Raw genomic sequence first — 22,553 nt, 5'->3', positions numbered from 1 at the left:
TGGATTGCTTGAGGTCACAAGTTCAAAACCAGCCTGAGCAAGAGTGAGACCCCATCTCTACTATAAATAGAAAGAAATTAATTGGCCAACTAATATATACAGAAAAAATTAGCCGGGCATGGTGGTGCATGCCTGTAGTCCCAGCTACTCAGGAGGCTGAGGCAGGAGAATTGCTTGAGCCCAGAAGTTCAAGGTTGCTGTGAGCTAGGCTGACTCCACGGCACTCACTCTAGCCTGGGCAACAAAGTGAGACTCTGTCTCAAAAAAAAAAAAAAAATCCTTATAATAAAATAGAGGAGAAAATCTATCATTCATGTCAGAGAAAAATAGACATAATATTTACATATAATATTTATATATATTTACTAAGATTTACATGTGTATACACATAGCTGCTCTATTTAAATAAGACCCAATTAAGTTACACAGCATCAACTAGAGCTTGCATGCAAGAACAGCATGCGAAATCATATTAATTCTGAGTAAAAAGAACTTGCTGAAATTCAGCACAGTAAGAAATTAATCAATCCCACTGATGATATCAGATCATTCTTACCTTTGACGGACTCAGAGGAATGAACAGGTTTGGTGCACCTGTACTGCGGCGGGGAGCCTACCGACTCTTCGGCCGAGCTGGTGAGGAGTGAATGCACTGGAGACTTCTTAGGAGAAGAACTGAATGAACGGCAAGGTGAGTTTTTCACAGATGGATTTGCTAAAATTTTGCAACAAAAGTAAAAGTACAGAATTAATTAAAAATAATGTACCACACCTCTCAAAAAAGTCAAACTTCTATAAGAAAATGTTCCCAATGATAGGAGGGAAAGGTGATATTCTGGTAAATAGCCAAGATTTTGGCTAGAACTAAAAAGGGCTATCCACTGAAGGGCGCCATGCCTTAGGACTAAGGGTGAAAGGAAAAGACCTGCCCTTGTGGATCTGAGGTCTAGCTTCAAACCCTCTTAATTCCTGATGTCATTAAATTGATCTGGGTTGCTGGTGTCCTTAGTTGTCAACAAAAGCAAGCAACAATACTCTCTAGAGGAAGGTAACTCCATTCTAAGCCTCAAATCAACTGTACAACTTTTCAGATATAATGTGTCATACAATAAAAATAACCAGGTATGTGAGGAGACAAGATGATATGGTAGAAAACCGAGAGAAAAAAATACAGATAATAGAAACAGATCCATGGGGGTGCAGATAATGGGGACATCAGGCACAGACGTCCACAGATTCAAGCAGCATTACTCCAAATAGGTTCTTCTTATATTAAAAAAAAAGTCATACCTGTACATATCAATAAGAACTGCTAAAATAGGCCAGGTGCAGTGGCTCACGCCTATAATCCTAGCATCTGGGAGGCCGAGGAGGGCGGATTGCTCGAGTCAAGGTCAGGAGTTTGAAACCAGCCTGAGCAAGAGCGAGACCCCGTCTCTACTATAAATAGAAAGAAATTAATTGGCCAACTAATATATATAGAAAAAATCAGCCAGGCATGGTGGTGCGTGCCTGTAGTTCCAGCTACTCGGGAGGCTGAGGCAATAGGATCGCTTGAGCCCAGGAGTTTGAGGTTGCTGTGAGCTAGGCTGACACCACGACACTCACTCTAGCCTGGGCAACAAAGTGAGACTCTGTCTTGAAAAAAAAACAAAAAAACAAAAAAAGATTATAACAATCTTGAAGCTTCCAGAAGGGGGAAAAGGGGCAGATTACATTTAAATGAGCAACAACTAAACTTACAGTTGCTTTCTTAGTAGAAACAATGGAAGCCAGAAAACAAGGATATCTTCAAAGTGAAGGAAAAAAATGTCAACTTAGAATTCTATACTCAGAAAAAACATTCTTCAAAAATGAGCATGAAATAAACATTTCAGAAAAACAAAAACTGAGAGAATTTGTCACCAGCAGACTTACATTAAAGAAACACTAAATACAACCTATTGCAAATAAAAAAGAAAAAAACTAAAAATAAAAATAAAGAAACACTAAAGGCATAAGTGAAATGATACCAGTTATTAATGACACCAGAAAGTTAAGTATAAATATGTGGGTATATCTAAAAACTGTTAATATATATAATCCATTGTGGTAATTATATGTATAATTTCCATTGATAATTAAAACATGTAATAACAACTGTAAAAGTTGTAAGGACAGTGAATGGAGTTAACATGTTCTAGCGCACTTACAATGTATGAGAAAAGGTAAAAGCATTCATTTATATTAATCTAATAAGGTAAGGATATATGTTGTATTATCCTGGGTAATCATTAAAATAATAGTAAAAAACATGTAAATGAAGTAAACCTGAAAGAATTAACTTCATATAAATACTCTTTTCTTCAAAGTATTAGTTCCTAAAAGATTTCTCCTAAACCAAAGATTAAAAAATTAAGAATTTGCATTTATTGAAGAACATTGTGAACTTTTTATTTATTTATTTTAGAGATGGAGTCTCGCTCTGTCACCCAGGCTGGAGTAAAGTGATAGGGTCATAGGTCACTGTAGCCTCAAACCCCTGGGCTCAGGGGATTATCTTGCCGCAGCCTCCCAAGTGGCTGGGACTACAGGCGTGTGCCACTAGGCCTGGCCTTTTTTTCATTTTTTCAGAGATGAGGTCTTGCTATGTTGCTCAGGCTGGATAATTTTGATTATAGGTATACAATCATACATCACTTAGTAATGGGCTATGTTCTGAGAAATGAAGTGTCAGGCAATTTTGTTATTGTATGAACATCATGCAGTGTGTACTTACACAAATCTAAATGGGATAGCCTACCACACACCTAGGCTGCAAACGTGTACGGCACGGTACTGTACTGATACCGTAGGCAACTGTAACACGACGGTATCTGTGTGTCTAAACATAGAAAAGGCACTGTGCTGCAGTATGACATTGTGACAGCTACGCCATCGCTAGGCAACAGAAAGCTTTCAGCTCCATTACAATCTTATGGGACCACTGTCTTATTTGTGGTCCGTCATTGTCCGAAGGTGTATTAAGCAGCACATGACTGTATACTGATACTCTTCTATAAAAGAAGAAAAAATTCGGAAACATCTTTCTCCCAGCTCTTTTCATGTTGCCTTGATTCTTCTTATTTATATTATTTATTGTCCAGATTTATAACTACATTTTTGTTGAATAATCATCATTTTCAGTTTCATTCTCTCTCTTTGATTTTGTTCTCTTCCATTATGTGTCTGTTAGTTTGCCTTTGTCTTCCAAATCTAACATATTTTCTATAATTATTTTTTCTTCCTATTTTTAAAAATTCTTTTGGGGCTGGGCGCAGTGGCTCACGCCTGTAATCCTAGCACTCTGGGAGGCTGAGGTGGGCAGATTGCTCAAGGTCAGGAGTTCGAAACCAGCCTGAGCAAGAGCGAGACCCCATCTCTACTATAAATAGAAAGAAATTAATTGGCCAACTAATATATATAGAAAAAAATCAGCCAGGCATGGTGGTGCATGCCTGTAGTCCCGGCTACTTGGGAGGCTGAGGCAGTAGGATTGCTTGAGCCCAGGAGATTGAGGTTGCTGTGAGCTAGGCTGACACCACGGCACTCACTCTAGCCTGGGCAACAAAGCGAGACTCTGTCTCAAAAAAAAAAAAAAAGATTTTTTTCTGTGTAATTTTCTCTATGGCGATCATTTCAGTCATACCTATTTTATTTTTCATTCTAAAAGGCTTTTCCCTGTAATATTTTTATTTTTCCCTTCTAGTGCTAGTCTGGGTTATGCCAGTTTGTTTTTGAACAGATTCAGTTGTCTTTCAATCTCTTCCTTCAAGAGCTTGTTTTTATAGAGAGTATCTTGTCTATAATTCCTTAGAAATTACATGAAGAACCATATGTCTTGATTCCTCTCCTTTTCTTTCATCCATTCAATAAATACTTTTTGAACACCTGCTGTGTGCCAGGAAAGTTCTAGGTATCTGGAATCCATCAGGGAACCCAACAGTTAAACACATCTGCCCTTGTGCAATTTCTGTATCACAGGGGGTGACACACAGTGAACAACGTAAATTAGTAAGTTATATAATATGTGGGAAGATGATAAGTAAGGGGACTGGGAGTGTGGGAAGGTTGATTTTCAAATAAGGTGGTAGGAGTTAGGCTCACTGGGAAAGGGACATTTGAGCAAAGGCTTTAGAGCAGGCGGGGGGTTAGCAACTTGGAAGGAACCGTGGGCATAAACGCCCTGACACGAGGCTGTCTGGCATTTTCAAGGAATAGTTCAAGGATGGATGAAGCAGAAAGGGTGAAAAAGAGAAAAGCAGGAAATGAGGCCAGAGTGTTAATGGGGACTTTAGGCTGCCATAATGACTTTAACTTCAACTTTCACGAAAGGGGTGCCACTGCAGGGTTTTAAGCAGGCCTCATTTCTGTGCTTTTGTTGAAAACTCACCTGTAGGTGAGAATGTGAAGCAACTAGATGGATCTTCCAGGTCTCCTGCGTGTAGCGTGACTGGGTCTCTGGAAGCAAAAGAATGGTAATGCAAGCATCCATCCCACAAACACAGCCTAAGATTCACGGGCAGAAGCAAACCAACACAGGCAAATCTGACAGCTTAAAATCTTAATATAAAGTCAAGATGGCAATGATAACCCTGAACTGCAGATATCCTACAATAGAATATTTTAGGACGGAGATTCAAAGTTGTATTATCTTTTTGCTTTCAGTACCTATGAACATTTTGCAGAATGAAAATATAATAATAAATAATCTTGGTTAGAAAATTCATTTTTGTGCAATAATCGTTATAAAACCTAAAACACTTTTCTCATGGATTCTAAGAGATGTAATCTTAATGACTCACTGAGAAATGAAGAAACCAAAGAAAAAATAACAACAAAATCCTCTTAGCATTACTAGCATCAGTTTATAAAACTATAAGTCTTAATGAAATCAATGAGTTCAAGTAAACCACACAGTGCTCTGAGTTGGGTACCAGTAGGAGAATATTATGCCAGCAAGTTCTCAAGGTGGTTCCCTTTCAGGGGGCTTATCAAGTCAAAACTATTTTCATTATAATAATAAGATGCTATCTGGTTGTTAAGCCAGTCTTTCACAGTGTGCAGTGGAGCTCCCCAGAGGCTACGTGACACCTGATATCATACGATTAAATGCATAAACAGGTATGAGAATCCAGTTGTCTTTTATTAAGCCAGTCATTAAATTTTAAAAGAATGTCTTCTCAGTGATTGGGCTCCTTTCCAAGTAGCCCAGTGTGGGGGCACAGAGGCAGTGCACAGCAGTGGTCACAAGCTCAGGAGACAGCTAGACCTGAGTTCAAATCTGTGCTCCACTGTTCCCAAGCTGTATGACCTTGGCAGTTGCTTAAGCAATCTGAGCTTTCATCTCTAACCTATATATATAAGAAAACAATTTCTCCCTCATAGGTTATATTATTATGTTTCTTTTTTTTTCCACATGGATTGATGTTACCGGACCTTCAGAAGTATTATTTTTTTTGAGACAGGGTCTCACTCTGTTGCTCTGGCTAGAGTGTAGTGGCGTCATCATAGCTCACTGCAACCTCCAACCCGTGGGCTCAAGCAATTCTCCTGCCTCAGCCTCCCAAGTAGCTGGGACTAAGGCACTTGCCATGGCACCTGACTAATCTTTTCTATTTTGGTAGAGACAGGGTCTTGCTCTTGCTCAGGCTGGTCTCAAACTCCTGACCTCAAGCAATCTTCCCACCTTGGCATCCTAGAGTGCTAGGATTATAGGCATGAGCCACCACATCCAGATTATTTTTTGAGACAGGGTCTCACTCTGTTACCTGGGCTACAGTACAGTGGTGTCATCATGGCTCACTATAGCCTTGAATTCCTAGGCTCAATCAATTGATCCTGCCTCAGCCTCCTGAGTAGTGGGAACTATAGGCATGTACCACCATGCTCAGCTAATTTTCCTATTTTTTGTATAGATGGAGTCTTGCTATGTTGTCCAGGCTGGTCTCAAACTCCTGGTCTCAAATGATCCTCCCACTCTGGCATCTTAAAGTGCTGGGATTACAGGTGTGAACTACTGTGCCCTATCAGATTATATTAGACTAAATGAGATAAGTCTAAACAACCAGAAAACACTAAGAATAAAAATATCTAGTAGTGAATTATAGGTATAATAACAATAGGTACAATATAGTATTATACATCCAGATGAGAAGGAAATCAAAACACCATTTTTTCAGGCTAAGAGAAAGATCCAAAGTTGGTCCTCTCTATCTATGGGTTCAGCATTCAGGGATTCAACCAACTGCAAATCAAAAATATTCGAGAAAAAAAATGGATGGTTTCATCTGTACTGAACATGTACAGACTTTTTTGTCATTATTCCCTAAACAATACAGTATAACAACTATTTACATTATATTAGGTATTATAAGTAATACAGAGATGATTTAAGGTATACAGGAGGACATACATAGGTTATATGCAAATATTACACCATTTTATATAAGGGACTTGAGCACCATGGGTTTTGGTATCCACCGGAATACTGGAAGCAATCCCCGAAGGACACTGAGGGCCAGCTGTTTAGAAAGGCTCGCTTCAGGGGGCGCCGCCGCGAGGAGGCGCTGGCGCGGAGGCGCGCTCCGGCGGTCTGAGGCGGGCTGGCGGCCACGGGCTGGCGGCGCGATGACCTGGGCGGCCGCCCCCGGCTCGGGCTGTGAGGGGCTCGGGGCCGGGGTGGGCGGCGGCGCGGCGGGCAGCAGACGCTCCTCCTCGGCGGCGGCGGCGGCGGCGGCCATGCGCGGGCGGCGCGGCTGGGGCAGCCGGGCCGGGGCCGCCTCCCGGGGGTCCCGCGGCCTGAGGGCGCCGCCGCCGCCGCCGCTGCTGCTTCTGCTCGCGCTGCTGCCCCTGCTGCCCGCGCCTGGCGCTGCCGCCGCCCCGGCCGCCGGCCCAGCGTGAGCCTCTACCTGAGCGAGGACGAGGTGAGCCGGCTGATCGGTCTTGATGCAGAACTTTATTATGTGAGAAACGACCTCATTAGTCACTGTGCTCTATCTTTTAACCTGTTAGTACCCAGTGAGACAAATTTCCTGCACTTCACTTGGCATGCAAAGTCCAAGGTTGAATATAAGCTAGGATTCCAAGTAGACCATTTTGTGGCTATGGACATGCCGCAGGTCAACATTTCTGTTCAGGGGGAGGTTCCACGCACTTTATCAGTGTTTCCGGTCGAGCTTTCCTGTACTGGCAAAGTAGATTCTGAAGTTATGATACTTATGCAGCTCAATTTGACAGTAAATTCTTCAAAAAATTTTACAGTCCTAAATTTTAAGCGAAGGAAAATGTGCTACAAAAAACTTGAAGAAGTAAAAACTTCAGCTTTGGACAAAAACACTAGCAGAACTATTTATGATCCTGTACATGCAGCTCCAACCACTTCTACGCGTGTGTTTTATATCAGTGTAGGGGTTTGTTGTGCAGTTATATTTCTTGTAGCAGTAATATTAGCTGTTTTGCACCTTCATAGTATGAAAAGGATTGAACTGGATGACAGCATCAGTGCCAGCAGTAGTTCCCAAGGGCTGTCTCAGCCTTCCACCCAGACAACTCAGTATCTGAGAGCTGACACACCCAACAATGCAACTCCTACCTCCAGCTCCTCAGGTTACCCTACCTTGCGGATAGAGAAGAACGACCTGAGAAGTGTCACTCTTTTGGAGGCCAAAGCCAAGGTGAAGGATATAGCAATATCCAGGGAGAGGATAACTCTGAAAGATGTGCTCCAAGAAGGTACTTTGGGGCGTATTTTCCATGGGATTTTAGTAGATGAAAAAGATCCAAATAAAGAAAAACAAGCATTTGTAAAAACAGTTAAAGATCAAGCTTCTGAAATTCAGGTGACGATGATGCTCACTGAAAGTTGTAAGCTGCGAGGTCTTCATCACAGAAATCTTCTTCCTATTACTCATGTGTGTATAGAAGAAGGAGAAAAGCCCATGGTGATATTGCCTTACATGAATTGGGGGAATCTTAAATTGTTTTACGGCAGTACAAATTAGTAGAGGCCAATAATCCACAGGCAATTTCTCAGCAAGACCTGGTACACATGGCTATTCAGATTGCCTGTGGAATGAGCTACCTGGCCAGAAGGGAAGTCATCCACAAAGACCTGGCTGCTAGGAACTGTGTCATTGATGACACACTTCAAGTTAAGATCACAGATAATGCTCTCTCCAGAGACTTATTTCCCATGGACTATCACTGTTTGGGGGATAATGAAAATAGGCCCGTTCGGTGGATGGCTCTTGAAAGTCTGGTTAATAATGAGTTCTCCAGCGCTAGTGATGTGTGGGCCTTTGGAGTGACGCTGTGGGAGCTTATGACTCTGGGCCAGACACCCTATGTGGACATTGACCCCTTTGAAATGGCCGCGTACTTGAAAGACGGTTACCGAATAGCCCAGCCAATCAACTGTCCTGATGGACTATTTGCCATGATGGCCTGTTGCTGGGCCTTAGATCCAGAGGAGAGGCCCAAGTTTCAGCAGTCGGTACAGTGTCTTACAGAGTTCCATGCAGCCCTGGGAGCTTATGTCTGACTCTTCTCTCACAGTCCTTAGCATCAGGAGGAAGGTGCCTGTCGGGGCTCACCTGGAACCTGTCATGGACACTTCATATACATCACAATGCCAACAGAAGCACATTTGTCTTCCAGAACATCGTGCCTTAGGACTGCTTTAGAATCTGAACTTTTAAAGACAGACTTAATAATGTGGAATATTTTCTAGATACCACTTTTATTAGGTTGAACTGAAAGAGTTTTTGTAAATTTTTTGGCCAAAATTATTTTAAAACATAGTTACTTTGGACTAGGGGTGCATTCTTACAAAATAAATAAACAGGTTTTTTTAATTGTTTAGACACAGATATTTGGAATAGCTATCTTAGTGCCAACTGCTTTTTTTATTTTTTTACTTCAAGGTAATGTAGGTGACTCACCTTTAAAGTTTTTTTAATATTATTTTTTATCACTACTCTTGGAAATGGTTTGTCTTCAAGATGCAATACTTTTCTTAAGAAAGGAAAACATCACAAAAAGGTGTCTGGTTTGCCTTGTACAAGAAAAGGCAATATCAGAGGAAGAAAACTTAAAAGCTAGAAGAAAAACACTGAAAGAATTTTTTTTAATACTTATTAGAAGCAAACTGCCCTTGCATGGGAAATTGTTTACTTTTTTAGTGAAAAGGACTTCTGCTTTCTTGTTTTGGGGGAAACAGAGCTGAGTTCATTATATCTTAAATTTGGCAGAAATCAGCCTTTCTGTGAGCCAGAAGGGGATTGGGGAAGATCCATAGTAAGCAATGGTGATTTTATTTATTTTTACTCTCTGGAAAAGGAGATAACACAATTCCAGAAAGTGAAATCCTGTCTCTAAGGTTAAGATTCCTTTTTATTGCACCTAAAATAGTGCTATGCACAGAGTGGGTGCTTGTGTTGTGGCTTAAAAAAAAATGTAAGCTGATAAATTTTGTGCTTATCTTCAAGGCTGGCTTAAGTATAAAATTGTTTTTTAAAACACTTGAACAATTAAAGGATTTGTTTTATATTAAAAAAAAAAGAAAGACTCAAGTTCTCTATATTTTGATCAAGTAGCAGAGACAGTAGACAATACTTACAATGCTACCTTAATTCATTCACTAAATACTTACTGCAGGCTACTGGGCAGCAGCATATGCTTGGTGCTGAAGACACAGCAATAAGCCCCTATCTACCAGATTTTAACAGTAGAATTTACTTTCATATTCTTAAAAAAAAAGAGGGCTCAGATATCTCTATTTTTATAGGTGGTGAAAACAGAAAAGATAAAAATAAATTTTTCCAGGTAGTCAGTCAATCAATAGCCCTTATGAGTACATGCAGCTTGAGAACAGGGCTCAGGCCTACCTTGCTGCTCATTATGTTCTAAGGGTCTAGCACAGTGCATGGCACATTAAGGACAATTAAAGATCTTTTGAATTAATGAATGAATAGTAGTAAGAGGGAAATTTTGAAAATTAGGGGCTGGTATGACAATTTCTTACCTACTAAGAGTTTCGCTTGATTTGCTGCCTTCAGTAGAGTCCCTTAATGAGTTATTGCTTCTGTTGGCAGAAGGATGGGAGAAATCAAAGTCTACACAATGTTATTTTCTTACCAATATAACAAAGGTTAGTGAGGGAAATTATTTTTGTTTTGTTTCTTTTTTAAAAATTTTATTCTGTAGGGTGGAACGGTATCAACTGTCAGCTAGATGAATACATCATAAATATTAACTAAATGATAAAACAAAACTGTTCCTTTGAACATTACCTGCAGATAGATGCAAATGCAAAAGCGTGAGATCGGGGCACTGGCTCCTATGGAGAAAAGCTTAAAGACAAAAAGCACTGCACTCCTGGGAAGCAGGAGTGGCCGGCGGTCAGCGCACAGCACTGGAGTACAAGGAGCCCGGAAACCAATCGGGAGTCCACGCGCCCGCCTGACGCACCGGCACTCCCGCAGCGCGCAGTGAGGGCTGCTGAAGGCTTTCAAGCTTCTTATAAGAATAACAAATTAATATTTGCCTTTTTATATTTTTTGGCTAAAGTCAATTTTTAGAAGTTATCTTTGATTTGATTTGGAAGTTATTTGAGGTTATGGGTTTTATTTCTTTATGCTCCTTTAATGATTGCACTTAAAAATTTAGCTATTCAATTATTGATGAAAATGGAATTGTTTTTAATAAGGTTTTGTATAATTTTAAACTAAGGTTATTATAATTTCCTTTTGGATCATGCTTTTCTCAAAAGTTATACAAGCCATTGTAAATATGTGTATATGTGTTACAGAAAAAATTCTTCCATTTTTGGTATGGCATACCATATGAAAATAGCTTCATATGGGTAAACATCAGAAAACTTTAAAATTAAAAAAATCTCTGTTGACTTCTAGAAAGTAAATTACTTTAGTATATTTCATTAAAATCCTTTTTAGAGTCAGTTAAACAATAGAACAGCTCTCCTTCAATGAACCCAATATGCCCATTAGGTGCTATATAAACTGTCCAAACAGATTTCCCAAATTACCAGGCCACATATAAAATTCTTAGACAATTAATATGATTCAGAATTTCCAATGCTTAGTGAAGGAGTAATTACTGAAAAAAAAAAAAAAAAAAAAAGAATTTCCAATGCTTTTTACCTCTGGCATATGTCTGATCTCAGGCTTGATTCAGTAATGCAATCTCTTACTCGATCATCTCTGTGTAGACAAAAAACTCTTAGTTAATTATATAAAGCACAATTTCTAGATTCCATGTCTTTTTAGAATAATCAATTGCTTACGTGTATTTTTTTTTTTTTTTTTTTGAGACAGAGTCTCACTCTGCTGCCTGGGCTAAAGTGTCGTGACATGTGCCTAGCTCGCAGCAACCTCAAACTCCTGGGCTCCAGCGATCCTCCTGCCTCAGCCTCCCGAGTAGCTGGGACTATAGCCGCACACCACCACACCTGGCTAATTTTTCTATTTTTAGTAGAGAGGGTCTTGCTCTCGCTCAGGCTGGTCTCACACTCCTGACCTCAAGCAATCCTCCTATCTTGGCCTCCCAGAGTGCTAGGATTACAGGCATGAGCCACTGTGCCTGGCCTAGAAGCTGTTTATATATAGGTATTATTTCAGAAAGTATTACTTTTAGATATTTGTCATATAATCAGAAAACAAATATTATAACAATAGATTATTATATTAATATATGTATATATATACCATAGTAAAATGCTTTAAGATAAACTAATCTGAATGACAACATACAATACAATTAAAAAGCACTATTTGAAAATAATATGAGAACCTCATTGATTTTTGCAGCTATGTGCAGAGAAGGGCTGGGGATCTGGCTGAATCCTTTCTGGATCTGACCTTTTATTAATCTGAGGTGAGTCAGTGGCATGAATACCTAGAGAACCAAGGTCTTTCGTATTAGCGTATCCCTGCAGTGTTATGTCATTCTCAGGGTTCCAGTTTTAGCTCCACCATTGAACTGTGTACCTACAGAAAAGTCAACCTTTTGAGATTTATAGTTTTCTCATTTATAAAACGAGATAAATAAATGCTACCCTGACTTGTCTCAAATGGTTAATGCGACATTTAAGTAAAAGTATGGATGCAAAATTTGTTAGGAGCTATAAATCACTCTACGGATGTAACTGTGGGTAACACCGAGCACTGACTACTCTCTGAACAGAATGACTATATTATTCTCTCTTGATGTCAGCTCTTCCATGTCCATGTTGCTTTCCCTGGCAACTGCAGATATTCTTTCCAGTTATTTACACCTCACCCTCCCAGAGAGTCACACATGACAACTCAATGGCAAGCCACCCATGAGATCCGCTTCCCCACTGTGGGCGCGCACGTGCCCGTCTTACACAGCCACACACAGGGCCCCCAGCGACGACGGCGCTCTCCCGTCCTCCTCCGCCTTGCCCAGGGGCACGGCCGGCTCCTCGTTGATCACGCTTCTCAACTCCTGCAGGAGCTGTTTCAAGTCCCGGGTGGGGTCTTCCTTCAGCGCGTTAGCTTTCATAGAGTGCTGAATTGAAACAATTTACAAAACAAAGACACTTTGTTTTTCAGATTCCTATGCTATTTCCTGTTACAGAATTAATTCAACTTGTACATAGAGATTATGGAAGAGCATATGGAAAAAATTCACCCATAATCTTACTACTACATTATTATAATCAATAATAATGAATCAATAATGAATAGCGTACTACATCTAATTGATATATATGTGGGTATACATTGTACATGTATGTACATTGTACATGTACATATACACACATACTTATATGAGATCAAACTAGGCACGTTTAATTTTAAACTTTTTTTATTTTAAAATTTTAACAATGTAGTATAAAATCTTAAAAGTAGTCAGAGAAAAAATTACCTCCAAAAGAGCAACGAGAAGATTTATAACTGACTTACCAGGAAAATAATGGAAAGCTGGAGACAGTGTTCTATAGTGAATTAATTCAGCCATTAGACAAATATTTATTGAATACCTACTATAAACTAGACACTGTTCTAGGTACTTGGCAAATGTCAGTGAACAAAACAACATGTATTACTTTTATCATGTAAAATTATATAATAAACATTTTTAAGAGAAGAAATTTATTGTATAAAGCATGTTTAACCATCTATTTAAAAAATTAATTTTTGCTGTTAGAATTATTATTTTTAAAAACTTAATACTTAAGTTAAAACTTAAGTTAATGACTGGTTCTTTTTCAATAAGAGTCTTTAAAATCAAGTATAGTCTGTATATTAAGCAGCTACATAAAATCTAATAGAGGCTCACTTTTGAGTAATGAAAAATCATGGAATTTCTGAGACAGTCTTTCTAGGTGACCCTGGGGATCATTTTGTCCAGACTACTCTTTAGAGATGAAGAGATCAAGGCACAACATATTTAACTGACTTGCTAAAGGTCACACAAGGAAGTTAAAGACACATCTGTAGTTCCAACGACTCCTGGTTGAATGTTATTTGTTGTTTATTTGATTGTGGGGTTATTTCTGGAAGAGGGGGTAATTTAATTTTTATCAGTGTGACATGTACATTTTTAAAAGTGAAATGGTTTTATAATACTTCAAACAAAAGTAGCAGTCTCCTGCCCTTCCTCTGCCCATTTCTGAATCTAGTCTCCAGAGAGAACCAGGTTCAACTTCCATCATTAATATTATTATTCCACTGTTTGACAGAATATTCTTTGTTGTGTGATAGCTTATTTTTAGCACAAGCAACTTAAGTGTATGGAGGAGTCCATTTCAACTTTTACTCATTTAAACAGTACACAGTTTTCATTTAAATGGTACAGGTGACATAACGAGTAGGTTACTGGTGATCCCACTGCCATATAAAAGATAGGACTTTTAGCTAATGAGATTGATTTTCATGTGTGATTTATGGAATAAGTCTCATTTCTTTATAGTTGAATACTGGTTGCAAGGAATTTGTGGTACCATAAATACATATTTTCAGAAAAGACAAAGGTTGAATTTTATTTTGCACATATAAAATAAACTTCTGAGCTTTACAAGTATAAAAGATTAAAGTAAAAGTTTTTCAAAGTTTCTAACATTTTAATTAAAGAGAACAAAAATGTTTTATGCTTAATAAAATCTCTGTGATTATAAATAAGTTCACAAAGGAACCACACATAGCAAATAATTTTCATCTTGGTAGAATATTAAATATACCATCAACTTGCCTGTGGCATTTGAAGTGATACTCACTTTAGTCATCTCAGCATTTGTTTTGTAAACTGGAAATGCTTGTAATGGAAATAACCAAAGAGTTGGATGTGAGACTATTAAATAATTTAACAATTATTGTTAACATTAATTCCATTGAATATTTCATTCTTTGTTTTCCCCAGAGAAAACACCAAATAGTAAAGAAAATATTTTCATTTAGCTGGACTCCATTGGATTTACAGGAAAATTTATAAATCTAAAATCTAGTCATTGAAAATGCCATAACTATAGATATATTAATTTTTAGTGCAATTCTTTCTAACTGAAAAGTAGTGACATAGTATGTCATTTGCATCACGGATCGTAAGACTGGTCACTCACATGAGACAGGAAGCTGGTTGTGGACTGGGAAGACGGCACGTTGGAATGAGAGCGGGTGACAGACGCCGGCTGGAGGAGGCGTGGCTTCACTGCCGGGTTGGAGGTGTACCCAGGGCCCTGGAGCTCCTGAGAGACAACACAGAGGTGAGCAAAATCAACGCCAGCCGGCAACTACAAAGAACTGTGAGATCAAAATGCATTTGATTTCACAGGCAAAATCCATTATTGGGACTTTAAAATATATATGTAACTTTAAAATAGACCTCTGAAAATAGGAATATATTTCAGTGGGAAATCTATTTTTAAAAGACATGTTTCTGTCACAGAGATTATATCACTTTTGCTATTCCCCAACCAACCAAACACCCTCACGCTTTGGGTTTTTGTATTCTCTGGACTCTGTGCGTGGCAAGCTCGTCCTCTGGGGGTGCCCAAGGCAGGTGCTTGTGAATTCACTTGTAAACTAAGAATAAAGCCTAGTGCTTCAATTTGTTACTATTTATGAAAAGAACAGGCATAGCATATAACAAAGTTTGTATAGATCCTATCGTGGCTAGTAATCAGATGATGCTGGAATATACCTGAATGTATCCAAGGTATATGAAGAAAATATATAAGCCCATCAAACAAAGGCATTATTTTTGCTTCAGCGACTATTTATGATGACCTTACTTTCACATCCAGAGTGTGCTGAAGTTTCAGGCGCACAGACTCTTGCTCCTGGCGCTGTATTATATCTTGACATTCTGCAAACTGCAAAGATGCCTATAATCAAGCAACCATAAGTGGTTTACCCTCCATTCTTCACACACTTGTACTTTACTAGCCTATGAAGGCAGAGCTGCCAGATCTTCAACTAAACTTCCCCCTTTCACCGCACTATCTCATGTTGCAATTATCTATTTATCTGTCTTATTCAGTAAACTGGGAGCAACTGGAGGCCCTGTCTCCATCCTCTGTACGGCTAGCACATACACAGGATTTAGTATGTGAGGGGCACTCGAAAGAATGAATGAATGAACTAAGTATGGAATGAGTAGTGTTAGCAAAGTATAAAAATTTATGCAAAAATAATCACAGCTGAAAGTCATTGAGTCAATATAGCATATTTTAAGAGTCAAAGGTAGCAGGGGTGGGATCACAAATTGCTTATCTAACCATGAAGGCTCTGATTTCTCAGCACTCAAGGGTTGGTTTTGGTACAGTTTTAGGTTCCAGAGTTTCTAGGTGACAAGAAGAGAGATTTCTCTCTCTATAATAAGTGGCAATGACAAATACAGTGTCATTGATCCTTCTCATTCTTTTAAGCTGTGTTTTCTACCTACATTTTCTGGACCCTACAAACTGCCAGACATTAGCTTTAATTTACCATTTATTGAGATTATTAAGAAACTATATTCTACCTAGAGCCCAAGTCATTTTTTAGTGGTAAGTTAGGTGCTAAAGAAGGCATTTTTACTTATTCAGGCCACTAAGGATAATAGGAGCATCTTATATCTTATAGCTTCCTGCTCCTGTGACTCTGTCAGTTTAAAAAAGATAACTTAGCAAAAGTATGCATTATGACTATGTTTTTAAAACTCAGAAGAGCCTTCTCTATATAATTTTCCTTTGTGCTAGGTGATTAGGATATAATGCAAATTGACAAGTTCAGTTTCTATCGACACAGAGCTTTTATTCAGACAATTCTATTTAGTTGATACCTATTTAGTTGATAATTATGTATGCAGTTAATAACTAACCTTATCCAGAGCAACCTCCATATTAGCAACCTTTTCCTTCAGGCGGCGTTCCTGAGACCTCAGGACTTCCAGCTCCCCGGCCATCTTGTTTTTCTCTGTTACAACAGTGCCCAATTCCTGGCTGAGTTTGTTCTTCTCTTCTTTCAGAAAATGTTTCTCCTACAATTACAGAGAAGAAAGTATCAGAAACAATCTGCTGATGCAGATGCTGAGAGGTAGCTGAAATATAATTAAAGGATCCTGAACCAGATAAGTTTAATCATATGCTATTTAACTGCTTCTGAGTTGGGGCCAGGAGCTACCAGAAGTATGTTATTATGCACTCTCTCCTATTTCCATCACTACTAGTAATATTACTTCTTTCTAGGTTTAATAAATCTTTGATGAAACCTACAAAATATGAAATAACTATATTGTAATAAAAAGACAGTATTTTGGTGAGTTGGGATTGAGTAATCATATACCAAATTTTACTGAAATTTATTCCAGATGACAAGAGAGATTTAAAGAAGATGCATTATTTGAAATTTTTGTGGATTTCAATTTGGCTTCAAGGTTGAATATCCGTTTCACACATACCTTCAGTAGACCCTGTGACGTAAGAGCAAGGGAGACACGTCCTGCCCTCAAGTCACATCACCAGCCCGGGCCGAGAGTGAGCTCACCGGCATGTCAGTGTCTCTTTAGTATTTAACAGAATTTCATTACAATTAATTCATTCCTTTAAGAAAAACACCATGGACTAGGTATACAGAAATAATAAATGTATAGTTGTCAAGTTAAAATATAGACATCAGTTGGTTGAGTTTGTATTTCCTGTTTGTATTTGGGTTTTTTTGTTTGTTTTAGAGGCAGGGTCTCACTTGTGGCTTAGGTTGGAGTACAATGCCATGATCATAACTCATTCTAGCCTTGAATTCCCGGGCTCAAAGGATCCTCCTGCCTCAGCCTCCTGAGTAGCTGGGACTACAGGTGTACACCACCATGCCCAACTAATTAAAAAAAACTTTTTTAAGAGACTGGTTCTCGATATGTTGCCCAGGCTGGTCTCAAATTGTTGGCCTCAAGTGATGCTCCTACCTCAGCCTCCCAAGTAGCTGGGATTATAGGCACAAGCCACCACATCTGGCTATCTTTTAAAAAGTATATTGTTTTAATAGTGAAAAATGTTTAATGTAAATAAGGTAGAAGGTGTTGCTACTGTAATACACATTTTGTAGGGACATAATTCTTCCTTTTCTAATTAGGTTGGGCAGAAAAGGCTTCAGAAAGAAAGAGGCATTAATTTTATAGGGTTCCTCCATTTCATTTGGAGGAAATGTCATTCAACTATGGGAACACTCTCCTTTAGGTGGGGGCAGGCTTTTTTGCTGCTAGCAGGCGTAGACTCTTAAGCATTAAGAACCATCAGGGAAGATACACACTGCTTTAGGTTCCCAAAGGCAAGTCACAGAAGGAGAAAGGGAAAAAAATGAATTGAGGACAAGAGAAAAGGAGAGAGAAAAAAATGCAGAACACAGAAAGGAAATAAGTAAGTCTATATGATGAAGGGTGTGCACAAAAGTATATACATACTTGTTAATACTGAGTTGCATTCCAAAGTTTTTAGTAGCTCATCATGGATAGTAAACTAGCAATTACTTCATTGCACTTATTTTCTACTTAGGCTATCTACTGCCTCACCTACATCATTATCAGTCCTGTTATAAATCTTCTTTTGAAAACATACATTTGTTCCAAAGTGGTATCAGGGAACAGCTGAGCTTAAGGCAAATGTCATGGTTGCTATGCGCAGTTTCATTCATGACATGCTGGTCAATGCAGAACACTGCACTTAGCCCAACAGCTGCATGGGAATACACAAGCACACCTGCATACTCCTCAAACACCCACCTACCAGCTACCTCGTGTTACGAGCCACATGCATCCACATTTGGTGTTACAGGAAAGCCTACGTCCACCCCTTCATGATAATATACAAGCTGTAACCCTTGACGCATACTTCTACAAGAAAACTTCAGGTCTTTTTCAAGGTAAATGGCCTTACTTATTGTGGTATTTGTGCATTTCATACCAATTTAACAGTGGTAAGACTGTGCTACTGTTTTTATTAGGTTCTTGTTTTTTATGTGTTCTCATATGCCCTGTGGTTTTTATTACACAGTTTTGTACAGCATAGCGATTTTTAGAAACACATATATCACATTATAATGGAACTCACTGTCCTTTGTTTGGATTCATTCTCTGCCTCTACCAAGAATATCCTTTTGCCTACTTCCCACATTTAAAATATTAGCTTTCAAGACCCTGCTCAGATGTTTCTTCAAGATCTTTTCCCTCATTCTAATCTCAGTCAAAAATAAGCTTTTCTCTTTTCCCCCTGCACTTTGAATCTCTGTCATGTCTTATCCTGCCTTGAAGTATATCAGTGAATGAACATGCTGGCTTCCCCTCTCTGGGAACAGGGACTCACCTTATTTGCGTTTGTCATTGCCTCCTCCAAAAACTGAATCTTGCTCTGCAGGGCGTCTATCTGGCCTCTTTTGGCTGTGATCTGCTTCTGCATCCCCATTGCCACCTTCATAGCTGGGGGAGAAAAGGAGGCAAACTGTGCCTTAGTTTCTAAAGTTTCTAACGTTTGAGAGGCTACTGTAATTTGATGGTTAAACTGTATGAGAAGCTGACAAGTAAGATCCTCCAAGGTACCTGGGCAGTTGTAAGGAAAGATCACAGACAAGTCTTCACTTTTCATAATTTTGGGATGTAATAATTTTTAGCTACTATTAGAGATTTCGAGCTGGGAAATATACATATGATGATGATTTGTGGGGATTTTTTTTGCTACTGAGATTAATTTCATTGGCCATTGTAAGTTGCCATATTTCCACTGGCAACTTACAAACTCACACATATAGGAAAAATATATATATACACAAATATATAGTCATATAATGAATAATGTATATTATTAAAATGATTTTTCCAGAAACTCATACTTAAAATACTACTATATATACTATATGTTTTTTAAGATTCCAGTGATATCACAAACCATTCCATTTTCATTCTCATGGTTAATGTCATGTGCCTGGAACTCACTACTGTCTCATTTGTCAAGCTGCCAGCATAAGCATGTATGTGATTATGTTTGGAAAACTGATGACGACAGGATGAGAATGTTCTAGATGGTCAAAGGCAATACTTAAGAAATGGCAGGGCATTGAAAGGATATATGAAGCTCATGTTTACTTGGAAATTCAAAGTCAGAAGACCGTGTGTTTTTTCTTATAGTCAGCTGAGGAAAGAGGCTTGAAAATGCCACTGTTTTTGAGTCTCAGGTCTGGTTGTAGCTTACAGTTTAAAAATAAAAAATAAAATGTACTATTAAAAACAAACTATCAGAATGAAAGGTATGACTTGTCACTAACAAGAGTTCTTATACCTAAACTGTCAAAAATAGGGTTAACACAGACACAATACATTGATTTATTAATAGATCAAAAGTCTAACATCATCAAAGAGAAGAAGACATTCTATTATAAAGACACCTGCCCCCGAATGTTTATGGCAGCACAATTCACTATTGCAAGGACATGGAAACAACCCAAGTGCCTGTCAATTCATGAGTGGATAATCAAAATTTGGTGTATGTTCACAATGGAATATTACTCAATTCTAAGAAATGACAGCGAGCTAGCACCGCTTATACTATCCTGGATTAAGCTTAAGCCCATTATCCAAAATGAGGCGACACAAGCTCAGGGCTCCACACCTACTCGCTCCACACCTACTCGCCATCAAATTGGTACTGACTGATTAACACTATGGTGCCCAAATGGTGGTGTTGTTCACCAGGGATTGGGGGGCAGTAGACCCACATCTTAGGGATGTGGTGATCATTGTGGAGGGGAAGGACATACCTCTAACCCTTCTTAGGGAGAGGCAAAGATATAAAATGTAACCAAAATGTCAAAAAAAAACCCCAAAACCTTTTATCGGGTGTGGGCAGGTGGGAGGGGAGGAGGGTGGGTGCACACCTGCATGAGTTGCCCCGGGCCAGGAGGGCAGACGCGCTTGAAGCCCTGACTCAGCGGGGGTGGGGAGGTGGCGAGGGCAACATATGTAACCTTAACTGTATTTGTACCCCCATAATATGATGAAATAAAAAGAATGTTTAAACAAAGTCTAACATCATTTGCTCAACACTTTAAAGAATTCTAGTCTAAGTGGATCATGGCTGGCCTTCAGAGGTAATTTTCTCAAATATATCTCTTTCATTTTAAACTGATTTTATTCAATAAAAACAAGAATTTGAGAGCTTGTTTGGAGGTTCTAGCAGGGGAGGGCAGCTATTCGTCTACGCTTGACTGAAGAATGGTCCTCCTCTACCGGGAAGGCCGTCCTCTCCACCCAGCTCACAGCTTCCGGAGGGCGCACAAGGAGCGGTGAGGGAGGAAGGGCACACTCGCCTAGCCAGCCAGACCGCCAATCAACCCTGGCCATCAGGGCCGTGACAGATATCACCCTCATATCCCAAAACAAGAATTTGAATGGGAATACAAGGATTCTCTAGGTAACCTGATAGTTGAGACACCCCTGGCTGGGGTGGTAGTGGACATGCCTACAGGGCGTTGAGACAGGGATGCCATCTGGGGGTGGGGGCAACCCACAGACCCCAAAGCGGCTTCTTTTTTTAGACAGAGTCTCACTTTGTTGCCCAGGCTAGAGTGAGCGCTGTGGCATCAGCTTAGCTCACAGCAACCTCAAACTCCTAACCTCAAGCGATCCTCCTGCCTCAGCCTCCTGAGTAGCTGGGACTACAGGCATGCGCCACCATGCCCGGCTAATTTTTTGTATATATATTTTTAGTTGGTCAATTAATTTCTTTCTATTTTTAGTAGAGACGGGCTCTGACTCTTGCTCAGGCTGGTTTCGAACTCCTGACCTTGAATAATCCTCCCATCTCGGCCTCCCAGAGCCAAAGTGGCTTCTTAAGTGATCTCCCCAAACCCCAACGTTTCCTCAGTGTCAGCCAGCAAAGGGCCAAACCACCAAGGACCAACAAAACATAGAAGGCGGTCCTTGCCTGCGAGAGTGGCCACTGTGTTGGTGCTCTGGGGCTTGGACCCTTTAAAAAAAAACAACAAAAAAAAACAAAAACAAACAAACAAAAAAAACATGGAAGGCTCCAAGGATCTGCCTGTCATCCTTGTGCAGGGACTACAGTGACCTTCTTTATATCATTCCAATTTTAGTCTATGTGCTGCCAAAGCGAGCATAAAGATAAATCTTCTCACATCAAAAAAATATTGAGAAATGGAAAAATGTACACTTTAATTAGATAAATATTAACCTTATAGTCAGCTAATACAGTCATGCCAACAATGATATGAATAACATGAAACAACAGATAAACTTCCTCTCTGTGTTAGTACGGACAGAAGGTAAAAAGGGGACAGGTCTAGGTGGCGAGAAGGGACCCTTCACCTACTAGTTCAATTTCCAGGGTTCCTTTGCATTTTTGTCACAGAGAAGGAATCAAGAACTGCCAATTAGCCAGAGATTGATAGTTTATATAGATAATGCACATGTTGAAAAATAAGGAGTTGAATGAAAATTGGTAATTTTTATTTATAGCCTTAAAAATAATTGACATTTATAGACATTGAGATCTGTTAGAAATTATTGAAATAGCTAAAGGATAAAGGGAAGATTCAGATACTTTAGGGATTAAATTAAGCACATGGTAATTTCCCTAAAAAACTGAATTACTGCTACATGACACCCATCATCAATACCTATTACTGTATATTTCTCACATCACCTGGCACTGTAAGAGGTGTAGGCAATGTATTAGGGTTTGTGTTTTAATAAATCTAGACCAATGGAATAAAAACAAGAGGAAAATTTTAAAATCTAACAGAACATACCATGACCATCAGATCCTTCCATTGACTTTAACGTGTTCCTTGTTTGTTCTAGTTCAGATTGTGCAGATTTTAATTGCATTTTCAGCTTATTTGTAGTAGTTTCCATTTCTTCAGTTTTGTTTCGAAAATTCCTTTTTAAGACTTCATAGTCCTCTATACAATATGATAATTTATAATAGATGATTATTTTTTTCTATCCCAGTATTACAAAGTATATTTTATTTGCAATTAATAATCACAGAATTTTAGAGCTAGAAG

At 39.1% G+C, this 22,553-nt stretch overlaps 1 protein-coding gene, 1 non-coding gene and 1 pseudogene across 2 annotated transcripts in view; 1 reads left to right on the top strand and 2 right to left on the bottom strand.

The window, feature by feature from the left end:
- CCDC158 (coiled-coil domain containing 158) overlaps positions 1 to 22,553 on the bottom strand; it is a 74,407-nt gene that overhangs the window by 3,809 nt on the left and 48,045 nt on the right. The window contains exons 13-22 of the mRNA XM_075997801.1: positions 22,296 to 22,448; positions 18,839 to 18,951; positions 16,366 to 16,524; positions 15,296 to 15,388; positions 14,624 to 14,749; positions 12,407 to 12,570; positions 11,181 to 11,240; positions 10,043 to 10,102; positions 4,412 to 4,479; positions 557 to 715 (exon numbers count right to left, since the gene is read on the bottom strand). Of these exons, the coding sequence (XP_075853916.1) occupies positions 557 to 715; positions 4,412 to 4,479; positions 10,043 to 10,102; positions 11,181 to 11,240; positions 12,407 to 12,570; positions 14,624 to 14,749; positions 15,296 to 15,388; positions 16,366 to 16,524; positions 18,839 to 18,951; positions 22,296 to 22,448 (1,155 nt within the window). The remainder of the gene's footprint in view (positions 1 to 556; positions 716 to 4,411; positions 4,480 to 10,042; positions 10,103 to 11,180; positions 11,241 to 12,406; positions 12,571 to 14,623; positions 14,750 to 15,295; positions 15,389 to 16,365; positions 16,525 to 18,838; positions 18,952 to 22,295; positions 22,449 to 22,553) is intronic.
- LOC105859877 (tyrosine-protein kinase RYK pseudogene) lies at positions 6,762 to 8,572 on the top strand (annotated as a pseudogene).
- Positions 21,538 to 21,644, bottom strand: LOC142864761 (U6 spliceosomal RNA). Its single transcript, XR_012915108.1, has one exon. It is a non-coding gene; the product is annotated as a U6 spliceosomal RNA (small nuclear RNA).

Source organism: Microcebus murinus, chromosome 26 (genome assembly GCF_040939455.1).
Source record: "Microcebus murinus isolate Inina chromosome 26, M.murinus_Inina_mat1.0, whole genome shotgun sequence".
In the NCBI taxonomy this organism is placed as follows: Eukaryota; Metazoa; Chordata; class Mammalia; order Primates; family Cheirogaleidae; genus Microcebus; species Microcebus murinus.
The sequence above is the reverse complement of the archived record's forward strand: the minus strand, read 5'-3'. Positions and strand labels throughout refer to the sequence as shown.